The following is a 12193-nucleotide window of genomic DNA, read 5'->3' as shown; positions in this document are numbered from 1 at the left end:
TCTCATGGACTTTCCTGCCCAGGCTGGCTTTGAACTGTGATCCTCAGATCTCAGCCTCCTGAGTAGCTAAGATTACAGGTGTGAGCCATCAGTGCCCAGCCTTTATTTTTATTTATTTTTTATGCTGGTTCTAGGGCTTGAACTTAGAGTCTGAGCACTGTTCCTGAGCTTTTTTTTTTTTTTAATTATTGTGAAAATACTGTACAGAGGGGTTACAATTACATGGGCAAGATAATGAGTACAGTAGCCTCCTCCTTTGTTTCTCCTTCCCATCCCTTCCCATCCTCCTCCCTCCCTGAGCTTTTTTGATCAAAGCTAACACTCTACCACTTGAGCCACAGCTCTACTTTTGGTTGTTTTGGTGGCTTTGAATCATGATCCACAAATTTCAGCCTCCTGAGTAGCAAGAATTATAGGCATGAATCACTAGTGCCCACCTTTATTTTCCAGCTGTTTTCTGGTTAAATTGAAGGCAAGAGTCTCCTAGACTTTCTTTCCTGCACTGGCTTCAAACCTTGACCCTCACCCTCAGATCTCAGCCTCCTGAGTAGCTATAATTATAGGCAGGAGCCACCAGCCCCTGTTGTTCCTTAGCTTTTTCTCTTAAGGATGGTGCTCTACCACTTGAGCCACAGTCCCACTTCTTTTTTGTTTTCAACTTTGAATCTGTGGTTGAGTAACATCACTCTCCATGATTTACCATATGAAAATTGCAGGAAGTATCAACAAAGTTTGCATGCAGCAAAAACTAGGGTGTTTGCTACATTTATTTGCTGGTGGCTAATTCCAGTTAGTGTCATGAAAAACTCACTTTTGTCTGAATAAGGAAATAATGGGTATGTTCCTGATCTTTTGGGTTCCAAATACCATTTTGCTCTACCTGAGAAGAGATAGAAGGAATTGGGGTAATTTAAAAAATAGCCAGCCAGACATATAGGTCATGCCTGTAATCTTAGCTACTCAGGAGGCTGAGATCTGGGGATCATGGTTCAAAGCCCACCCAGGCAAGAAAGTCCGTGAAGCTCTTCTCTCCGGTAAACCACCAGAAAACCGGAAGTGGTGCTGTGGCTCAAGTGGTAGAGTGCTTGCTTTGTGCTGAAGAATTGAGGGACAGAGCCCAAGCCCAGAGTTCAAACCCCATGACTGACAAAAAAGAAAAAAAAAAAAAAAGGAAAAGAAATAGCCATGTTGCCAGGTACTGGTGGCTTATGTCTTTAATCCTAGCTACTCTGGAGGCTGAGGTCTGAGGATCATGGTTTGAAGCCAGCCCTGGAAGAAAAGTCTATGAGACTCTTATCTCCAATAAACTACTTAGAAAAAGCCGGAAGTGGTGCTGTGACTCAAGTGGTAGAGTACTAGCCTTGAGCACAAAAAGGATCAGGGAGGGGCTGGGAAGGTGGCTCAGTGGTAGAGCTTGCCTTGCATGCATGAGGCCCTGGGTTGGATTCCTCAGCACCACATATGCAAAAAAGAAAAAAACCAGAAGTGGCGCTGTGGCTCAAGTGGTAGAGTGCTAGCCTTGAGCAGAAGAGCTGAGGGACAGCGCCCAGGCCCAGAGTTCAAGCCCCATGACCGGACCCAAAAAAATAAAGGATCAGGGATAGTGCCCAGGCCCTGAGTTCAAGCCCCAGTACTGGCAAAAAAAAAAAAAAAAGGAATAGCCATGTGTAATGATGAGTGCCAGGGGCTGACGCTTTAATCCTAGCTACTCAGGAGGCCGAGACCCAGAGGAGAGTGGTTCAGAGCCTGCCCAAGCAGAAAAGTCCATGAGACTCATGCATTCACACACACACACACACACACAAGTATATATTATACATATGAGCCATGTGTATTTTTTATTCCAATGACTTTTGTAGATGCTGATAGGTATAAAGAGAAGAGGAGACTTGTGTTTTGCTTTACCTAAGACAAGCGATCATGCTGTATCTTGTTGAAAGCTGTGTGTTTTTCTTGTAGTACTCATTAGCCTACGCTTGCCTGAAGCTGGTGAATTACTCCTTCTTCTTCTGGCTGCCCTTTTATCTGAGTAACAACTTCAGATGGAAAGAAGCGGAGGCTGACCAGTTGTCAATCTGGTATGATGTTGGCGGAATCATAGGTATGCCTATGGACACCTTTTTCTTTCTTTCTTTCTTTCTTTCTTTTTTTTTTTTTTTTTGTGCCAGTCATGGGGTCAGCCACTAAGGGTCTGGAAACTGTCCTCGAGCTTTTGTGTTAAAGCTAGTGCTCTATCACTTTGAGCCACAGAACCATTTCCACTTTTTGGTGGTTAGTTGGAGATAAGTCTCATAGACTTTGCTGCCCAGGCTGGCTTTAAACTGTACTTCTCAGATTTCAGCCTCTTGAGAAGCTAGGATTACAGATATAAGCCACTACACCTGGTCAACGTGCACTTTTGTCCATGATAAAGATTCAGTCACTTGTAGTCTCTTGCTGGGTTAGGAAATCTGACTTCATTTAAGGTTTATTATTTACTCCACAGTCAGATTTTCCTAAACTGCCTTGCCAGTAAACAACCAAATTCCTTAAAAAAATAAAAAGTCTGTTGAGAGGAAAATCCACCAGACAGGGCTGTGATTTATGGGCTCTCTTTTCTTAGTCTGTGTTGATGGATCAGTTCTTTGTCTTGGGAAAGCTAGCAATCTCCTTAAATGCAACCCTTTTGTGCAACCCTTTTGTGCTCTTCCCATGATATTTGGCTGTCAGGCTGCTGGTGTGAAAGGTCCAAGAAGAATGGGAATGTGTTCATTTTGGCTACTTCCTCTCTCCCTGGGGAGAGCGCTCCTTCCCCCTCCCCCCTCCAGCTAACTAAGGCAGTGAAAAACCTACCTCAGTGGTAGATGGTCAGAGGTCCTGGAAGTGAGTACTTTGTAACTGCTGTTGTATACAACAGAGTTTTGTTTGATTGTTTCTTTCTTTCTTTTCTTTTTTTGGTCAGTGATGGGGCTTTAACTTAGGCCCTGGGCACCAAACTTAAGCTCAAGGCTAGTGCTCTACCACTTTGAGCCACAGAGCTACTCTGTATGAGTTTGCATTTTGAATTGTGGTGAGATTAAGTTCCCTAGCACATGTAAAGTATACAGTACAACCTTACATGATACACTGGTACTGTATTTGAATGTCACTGCCCTTATTCTTAGGTCCAGAGCCAAAGTTGATGTTGTTAGTTTAGACCTAACCATACTCCGATTCTTGGAAATTAAAATTTCATCGATGCCAAAGAAAGGTTGGAGTCAGGTGCTAGTGGCAATGCCTGTAATCCTATCTGTGCAAGAAGCTGAAACACAGATGATTAAAGTTCAAAGTCAGCCTTAGCAGAAAGGACTGTAAACTCTCTTTTTTTTTTTTTTTTTGGGTCTGGTCGTGGGGCCTGAACTCTGGGCCTGGGCGCTGTCCTTCAGCTCTTCAGCTCAAGGCTAGTGCTCTACCACTTGAGCCACAGCGCCACTTCCGGCTTTTTTTTTTTTTTTTGCTTATGTGGTGCTGAGGAATGGAACCCAGGGCTTTATGTATGCTAGGCAAGCACTCTACCACTAAGCCACATTCCCAGCCTTTTTTTTTTTTTTTTTTTTTTTTTTGCTTATGTGGTGCTGAGGAATCAAACCCAGGGCCTCATGCATGCAAGGCAAGCGCTCTACCACTGAGCCGCCTTCCCAGGCTGGACTGTAAACTCTTATCTCCTCCAATTAACTAGGAAAAATGCCAGACTAGTGTATAGCTCAAGTGGTGGAGTGCCAGCCAGAAGCAAGAACGCCAAACAAGACTGTGGAGGCCCTGATTTCAAGCCCCAGTGCTGGCAGAAAAATAAGGAAAGAAGGAAGAAAGGGAAGAAGGAAAGAAGGATGAAGAAGGAAGGAAAAGGAAAGACAGAAGGAAAAGAAAGGAAGGAAAGGAAAAAAGAAGGGAGGAATTGGGCTGATGATGTAGCTTAATGATGTGGGTAGAGTACTTGCCTTGCATATGATCCCTGGGTTGGAAGCTCAGCACTATAAAACAAACACAAAACAAATTAAAATAAAAAAAACCCACTTAGACTAGTTATTACCAAACCATTATTGTATTTAATTTTTTTTCTTTTTAATTTTTTTTTTTTTTTTGCCAGTCCTGGGGCTTGTACTCAGAGCCTGGGCACTGTCCCTGAGCTGCTTTTGTTCAAGGCTAGCACTCTACCACTTGAGCCTCAGTGCCACTTCCAGCTTTTTCTGTTTATGTGGTGCTGAGGAATGGAACCCAGGGCTTTATGTATGCTAGGCAAGCACTCTACCACTAAGCCACATTCCCAGCCTTTTTTTTTTTTTTTTTGGTTATGGAGTTTGAACTCAGGTCCTGGGCACTGTCACTGAGTCTTTTTGCTCAAGGCTAGTGCTCTACCACTTTGAGCCATAGTGCCACTTCTGGTTTTCTCATGGTTAATTGGAGCTAAGAGTTTCATGGACTTTCCTGCCTGGGCTGATCTTGAACTGTGATATTCAGCCTCCTGAGTAGCTAGGATTATGGTTGTGAGCCACTGGCACCCAACTCTGTTGTATTTAATTTTAGAGATTTTTTTTTTTGTGGGGGGGCTGCTCTTGGTAGCTTATACATTTGTTCATAAGATCTCTTACAAAGCAGAAAACTCAGGAGAAGCACCCCAGCGTGTGTGTGTGTGTGTGTGTGTGTGTGTCAGGAGAAGCACCCTAGTGTGTGTGTGTGTGTGTGTGTGTGTGTGTTTCCTCAGGCTTGAACTCAGGACCAAGGTCCTGCCTGGGTGCTCCACTTCCAGCTTTTGTTTTTCTTCCCCTCAATTGGACATAGAGTCTCATGGACTTTCCTGCCCAGGCTAGCTTTGAACCATGATCCTCAAATTTCAGCCTCCTGAATAGCTAGGATTACAAGCATGAGTCACCTGTGTCAGGCCGCAGCTTGTTTTTGTAAAAAAACTCAGTAAGAGTGAGTAGTTTTAATGATCTCCTTTTTCTTTTCTATACCCTTTGATCTGCGGTCTGCTGACTGGCCATCATGGGATGTCACAGTGTCTTCCTAGAAAGAACTGATGAAGGAGGATTTGGGGGAGAGGCAGTCATCTCTTTGGCTGAGTCCGAAGGAGGAGAGGGGGGATTCCTGGGGAGCATGCCTGGGGCCGCTCAGCTCCCTGGGAGCTGCTTTTGACTGCCATGTACTCTGTGGGTTGCAGGAGGAACTCTTCAAGGCTTCATCTCTGATGTGCTGCAGAGGAGAGCACCCGTGCTGGCCCTCAGCCTGCTCCTGGCCATCGGGTCCCTGGTTGGGTATAGCCGTGAGTATTCCTTAGCTGGTTTCTGTTTCCTGTCTCTTGGGAGCAAGCATTTGCGCAGACTCTGTAATCAGCCCTGGGGAGAGAGAGCCTGCCACCCGCTGCCAGGCTTGACATGCCACCCTTTTGTCATCGAGGGAATGCCTGGGAGCTGTCATCCAGGCTTTATTTGCGTAGAGAGGAAACAGGCCTCTCCTCTACTTTGTGGATTTGTTTAAAAGCTGCTTTGTTTGAGGAGTAGCTCCAGAGGGACAGCATTAAAGAGACAATAAAACCATAAAAGGGGGTGAGGTTTCAGGAGGGGAGAGATGGTAATTAGTAGGCTTGCTGTATGTGTGCTAAAGATGTGTAGAGTTTCTAGCTTTTACAAGTCTCATTAGCTTGAGCTCAGTGAGAGACAGACATTACACATAAAGTTGGAAGAGACAATGAGAGAGTTCTGACTCTTTGTTGTCTCTAGGAGGGATTTGTGAGGCCACAGACATTCAGAGCCCTGTATCCTGTTCTTTTTTCTTTTTTTTGTGCCAGTACTGGGGATTGAACTCAGAGCTGGGGTGCTGTCACTTAGCTTTTTCCCTCAAGGCCAGTGCTCTACCACCTCAGATCCATGTCTGTGGTTAATTGGAGATAAGAATCACATGTACTTCATGGGCTGGCTTTGAACCTGGATCCTCAGAGCTCAGCTTCCTGAGTAGTTAGAATTACAGGCGTGAGCCACTGGTGTCTGACTTTGCAACCAGTTTTTAAGTCACCAAAGCATGTTTGTCTCCTTACAGGGTCTCCGAATGATAAGTCCATCAACGCACTTCTGATGACCGTCACAGGTATGGCCGCCTGTCACACTGATGCTAAGGCCTTAGTTATGGAGATCTCAAATGACAGCCGTGCCTCTCTTGGCAGTTTTACTTTGGGGTGACTTCCTCTGGCCTCTTGTAACAGAACCGATCCGTACTGGGAGAGTGGCTGTAGCCCTAGTCCCAGGTGTGACTTCAGGAAGTGATCTGGCAATAAGCCGCCTTGGGAGCTAGTTCTTCCTGTGTTAGAATTGGCCGTGGTTTCTGGGTGCAGTGAGGCCAATTAGACATCGTAGCGTGGAAAAATGACTTGTTTTTAACCCTTCAGCTCCTCTCAGGGAGTGAGCTGCTCAGCTACACAAGTCACCTGGCACCCATTCCAGTCATGTGACCCAGTTTATGCCAGATTCTTGGGCTACCTGTAGACACCCTGCAGTTTTAGAGCGACCTTTATGTCTCCCCTCTTCTTCAGTGTGTTGTTGAAGTGGGGTGGTCAAAGGCTTGGGTGACGGCAACTCTTAAGGTAGAACTGTATGTGCTGCTCATGAGTGTCTTTATGAGCTCAGATCTGAGAGTCAGGAAGGTTTCCTGTTTCACTATTTTTATCTCTTTAGATTCTATTATTATAGAGCCACATACTTCAAGAGGGATTCCAGCAAAGTAGATGCTAATCAGTCTGGAGATGATACTATCTGGAAGAATTTCCTTATTTTCTCCAACATATTAATTAAAATGCTGCAATGATATTTTTGCCTTATCTAGGAGATTGCTAGTGTTAATTATAGCATCATGTTTTAATAGGCACCTGTTCTGTTTGTATGTTTCAGGGTTTTTTATCGGTGGACCTTCTAACATGATTAGCTCAGCCATTTCTGCAGACCTAGGTCGCCAGGAGCTGATTCAAGGGAGCAGCGAGGCATTGGCCACGGTCACGGGGATTGTGGATGGGACGGGGAGCATTGGAGCCGCTGTGGGCCAGGTGAGACAGCAGAACCTGGACAGGGGCTGGGTTGCAGTGAGGCCTCCCCCCCCCCCATCCACCCAGGGCAAGGCTAGGGGCTGGGATTCCCCACTGGCTCTCCTCATTTGTGCTGTCCTCCTGAGCCCCAGCAGGTGGCGCTCGTGTTCTGGGGACTGCTGTTGCCAGAGCCTTAGGTTCTGATTCTCCTGTAAGGCCAAGTGAATGGGTGCCTGTGTGGAAGGCCCTCTGCCTTTTTTACTTCCTTCTTTCCACTTTCACTTCTTGATCATTCCTGTCTGCCATGACTTTACAACTCTGCCCCTTCACCCCAGTCTGTTGCCTCCTGGTTCCCAAGCCAGGAGGTACCAATGCGACACTTGGGCCTTTTGCCTCTCCTGTGTTTCCCTACCAAACGTACACCTACACATTCTTCTCCTGGACCTCGCCCTTTATCACCCGGGCGGGGCTCTGGCTTCCTTTTCCGTGGGTGGCATTTTCTACTTGTCTTGCCTTACCCATGTGTTCTCAGTGAAGTGGGCCAACAGAACTGGCACTTCTGGGAGTATATTTTATTCCAAATGTCTCACCTGCCAGTGTTGATCCCTAACTGAACGTGGCTTGGCTCGCCACCGACCTTCAGCGTTGGAGAAACGTTTCCTTCTGTCTGGAGTGGAGCCTCGTTAGCCGGGTTGAGTGTTTCATGCCTGCCTGTTACCTGCGCAGTGAAATGACAGGCTCCATGGCTTCCGATGGAAGCTGCAGCTGGCTCTCAGCCGCTCTGCGCTCCTGGGAGGGCTTTGTGGCTTCCATCTTCCTCTGAGTTCCAGAAAAGGCTTTACTATTTCTCCTCTTTATTTTTATTTTTTGGCCAGTCCTGGGGTTTGAACTCAGGGCCTGGGCACTGTCCCTGAGCTTCTTTTGCTCAAGGCTAGCATTTTACCACCTGAGCCAAGCACCCCTTCTGGCTTTTTTTGTGTATGTGGTACTGAGGACTCGAACCCAGGGCCTCATGCATGCTAGGCGAGCACTCTACCACTGAGCCACCTTCCCAGCCCCTATTTCTCCTCCTTGCTCAGGGTTAATGCTATGCTACCTGAGTCACAACTCCACTTCTGGCTTCTTTGGTGGTTAATTGGAGATCAGAGTCTCGTGGACTTTGCTGCCTGGGCTGGTCTTTGAAGGATCCTCAGAGCTCAGTCTCCTGAGTCTCCTGAGGTTACATGTCAGAGCTACTGTGCCTGGTCTTGGTCTTAGTGCATACTCACATATCCCTGGTGCTCAGTGGGATTAAACTGAGTGTCTCCAGGAGAAATGAGAACAAATGTCCACTTCCATCCTTCTGTGTGAATGTTCTACAGCTGCATTCTCATGGTAACTACAAAGTAGAAACACTCAAATCCATCAGTTTATGAGTGGATAAACAAAACATGGTACATCCATTCAGTGGCGTATTATTCAGCAGTGAGGAAGGAATGAAGGATAGATAGATGCTATGTAGATGGACATGAAAGTATGATGTAGAAGCCAGTCATGAAAGACCACATCATATATACTATTTCATTCTCATGAGATGTCCAGAATAGAGTTAGTGTTGGTTGAGTTGTGGTGGCAAGCGACTTCTGAGGAATGTAAGATTTCCTTAAGGGTCAGTGATCACCTGGTAAAATTATATCAAGTCATAACTCCAGACATTCTAAAAACCATTGAGCTGTACATCTATGGTACCTAAATTACACATTGACAAAGCTGTTGTTCTTTTAAAAAAAGTTGTAGTCAGAATTTGGAGGCACTGTGTTAGGGCGTTTCTGGGGGATGAGACTTGCCTCAAACTCCTGCTGCTCCTGCTTCAGCCCGGGAGCGCTGAGGTTTCAGGTATGTGCCCGTGTGCCTCACTAAACTTCTGCTTTTGTGAGTTGTATGATGAGGCCTAGATTAAATCATTGAGTTGCCCTGCCTTAACTTCTCCCACTTAGATATTTCAGTAGTAACATGTTAGCTCTTCTGTTTAGTCAGTTGATTTTTGACAAGGGTGTCAATGGGAAAAGAATGGTCTTTTCATTAATGCTACAAGGAATGATATCCACATGCAAAAGGTATATATGTGTATATATTATTATTATTATTACTATTTTTTGTTGGTCATGGGTCTTAAACTCGGGCCTGGGCACTGTTCCTGAGCTCTTCAGCTCAAGGCTAACACTCTACTACTTGAGCCAAAGTGCTACTTTGGCCTTTTCTGCTTATGTGGTGCTGAGGAATCCAACCCAGGGCCTCATGCATACAAGGCAAAAGCACTCTACCACTGAGCCATCTTCCCAGCCCCATATATTTTTTATACTACATAAAATTAATTAGAAAAGTATTAAAGGCCTAAGCTAAAATTGTAAAACCCTTAAATGGAAACAGGGACAGATCTTCCTGATCAATATTTACATATGTCCAGTAACACACACAAGAAGATTCCCAGTATTCTTAGTCATCAGGGAAATGCAAATCAAGAACATAATTGGTGGGCTGGGAAGGTGGCTCAGTGGTAAAATGCTTGCCTTGCATGCATGAGGCCCTGGGTTTGATTCCTCAGCACCACATCAGCAGAAAAAGCTGGAAGTGGCGCTATGGCTCTAGTGGTAGAGCACTAGCCGTGAGCTGAAGAGCTGAGGGACAGCGCCCAGGCCGAGAGTTCAGGCCCCATGACTGACCAAAAAAAAAAAAAAAAAATCAAGAGATAATAAGGATATGGAGAAATGAGTCTTATATTACTGGAGAAAAAACAAAATGGTGCCACTTCAGTGGAAAACACCAGGGTTTTCTCAGTAAGAACCAAAACCAAAAAACCTTTAAACCTAGAATTCTTATGTGACCCAACGATGCCACTCCCTGGATAGTTACCCCAAATTGGAAACAGGAATCAGGTATTTGTGTGCCATTGTTCATTGAAGCCTTATTCTAATAACTAAGAAGGAGAAACAACTGTACAACAGATGAGTAGATAAGCAAACTGGTATGTCCATTCATGGAGTACTGTTCAACCATTAGAAGGAATGAAATTCTGATTCATGCTTACAACATGGTTGAAACTTTCAAACTGTATACTAAATGAGAGAAAGGAGGGAGAATGTACTCCGAATATTCAACATATATCCTATGAAACTAGGAAAGTTGAGGGTAGGGATTAGATGGGAGAGAATGAAGAAAGGCTGGCATTGTTCAAGATGTATTGTAGTTACAGAAACTGATTTGCTGACCGATAACTCTTTTATACAGTTGCTTAAAGATAATGAAACTATAATTGAAAAACTTTTTGCAAAGTGAGTTATGTCAGATAGACAAACACAAAAAATACATGATTCACTTACTAGAACAGGAAAATGCATAGATTCAGAATGTAGATGAGTAGCCACAGGGGGCTAGGAGAGAAGGACACAGACGTAGAGTTTACTGGGTGATGCAAACTTTGGTGTACACGTAGTGATGATGCTGTGCAGTGCTGTGTGCTTAACCGATGCCACTGGCTTGTGCGCTTAACAGTGATTGAAATGACAATTTTATGTCAAATATTAACCCTAATAAAAGAAAAAAAAAGGATTAAATGCCATTAGCTTCTTTTTAGTAATTGAAAGTAAAGTAGCTGAGCCCTGGTGGCTCACGCTTGTAATCCTGGCTACCCAGGGGGCTGAGGATGGAGGTTCAAAGCCAACCTAGGCAGGAAGGTGTGCGAAAGTATGTAAGACTCGTATCTGATTAACTATCAAAATGCTGGAAATGGAGCTGTGGCTCAAGTGGTAGTGTGCTAGTCTTAAGAAAAAAGTTAAGTGACAGAGCCTGGGCCCTGAGTTCAGGCTCCAGTACTGACTTTAAAAATAAAAGTATGATGGGCGGTGGTGGCTCATGCCTGAAATCCTAGCTACTCAGGAGGCTGAGATCTTAGGATCTCAGTTCAAAGCCACCTGGGGCAGGAAAGCCTGTCAAACTCTTATCTCCAGTTAATCAACAAGTGACTCAAGTGGTAGAACGCTCGCCTTGAGGTGAGGAGCTCAGGAACAGCTCAGGCCCAGAGTTCAAGCCCCACAATCGACAAAAGTATATAAAACTAAAAAAGTAAAGAAGATGTTGTAGAATTCAGGATGGCCACGTTGACACAGCTTACAGGAAGTGGTGTGCTGGAGATGAACTGTTTGCGAAAGCATCCACAGGTACTTCCGTTGAAGATGATCAAGGTGGGAGTGGCTGGAGGATGTTCATCTCCTCCTCTCTGAAAAGCAAAGAGAATCAATATCCACCTTCTGAACTTAGACTTTTACTATACAAGTTGTGTATTACACTCTACAGGCTTCCAAAAGGAGCCATTACTAAAATTTAGATGGAGCTTGGTATGGCGCATGCCTGTAATTCCAGGAGTTGGGGGTCTGAAGATGGGAGATGTGAGTGCAAGGCCAGACAGGGCTACATAGCGAGTTCCTGTAGTCCATAAAGAGAATGAGTGAATGAATAAACAAATGAGGAGATAAAAAAGCTTGAATGGAAGTGTGTGGAAAAGCTTTGTAAATATGAAAACATATAAACCTTCACTCTCCACGTGTTTTCTAAAATAGCCTGCTTAGCTGGGTGCTGGTGGCAGATACCTGTAACCTTCCCTATGCAGGAGGCTGAGATCTGAGGATCTATGTTCAAAGTCAGGCATATAGATCCTCAAGATTCATATCTCGAATTAACCAGCAAAGAGCTAGGATCGGAGGCCTGGATCATCTGTACAATACCTGCTGTGAATGAAAAAAACCTAGTGAGAATGAGGACTTGAGTTCAGGTCCTAGCATGGGCACTACAAGGAAGAAAGTGGGGCTGGGAAGGTGGCTCGGTGGTAGACTGCTTGCCTTGCATGCCTGAGGCCCTGGGTCGATTCCTCAGCGCCACATAAGCAGAAAAAGCTGGAAGTGGCACTGTAGTTCAAGTGGTAGAGCACTAGCCTTGAGCTAAATTACTGAGGGACAGTGCCCAGGCCAGGAGTTGAAGCCCCATGACAGACAAAAAGAAAAGCAAGAGGGTGGGAGTTGGCTCAGTGGTAGAGAGCTTGCCTTGCATGCCTGAGGCCCTGGGTTCGATTCCTCAGCACCACATAAGCAAAAAGAAAAAAGCTGGAAGTGGCGCTGTGGCTCAAGCGGTAGA

The 12193-nt window shown here is 45.1% G+C and overlaps 1 protein-coding gene across 3 annotated transcripts in view; it reads left to right on the top strand.

Moving 5' to 3' along the window:
• Positions 1 to 12193, top strand: part of Slc37a3 (solute carrier family 37, member 3) — a 65269-nt gene that overhangs the window by 37008 nt on the left and 16068 nt on the right. For all 3 annotated transcript variants that reach the window (XM_013021632.1, XM_013021631.1, XM_013021633.1), the window contains exons 10-13: positions 1960 to 2101; positions 5177 to 5278; positions 6052 to 6099; positions 6897 to 7048. In XM_013021632.1, the coding sequence (XP_012877086.1) occupies positions 1960 to 2101; positions 5177 to 5278; positions 6052 to 6099; positions 6897 to 7048 (444 nt within the window). The remainder of the gene's footprint in view (positions 1 to 1959; positions 2102 to 5176; positions 5279 to 6051; positions 6100 to 6896; positions 7049 to 12193) is intronic.

This window comes from Dipodomys ordii, unplaced genomic scaffold (genome assembly GCF_000151885.1).
Source record: "Dipodomys ordii isolate 6190 unplaced genomic scaffold, Dord_2.0 Scaffold56, whole genome shotgun sequence".
Classification (NCBI taxonomy): Eukaryota; Metazoa; Chordata; class Mammalia; order Rodentia; family Heteromyidae; genus Dipodomys; species Dipodomys ordii.
This window is presented reverse-complemented; position numbering and strand designations above follow the sequence as displayed.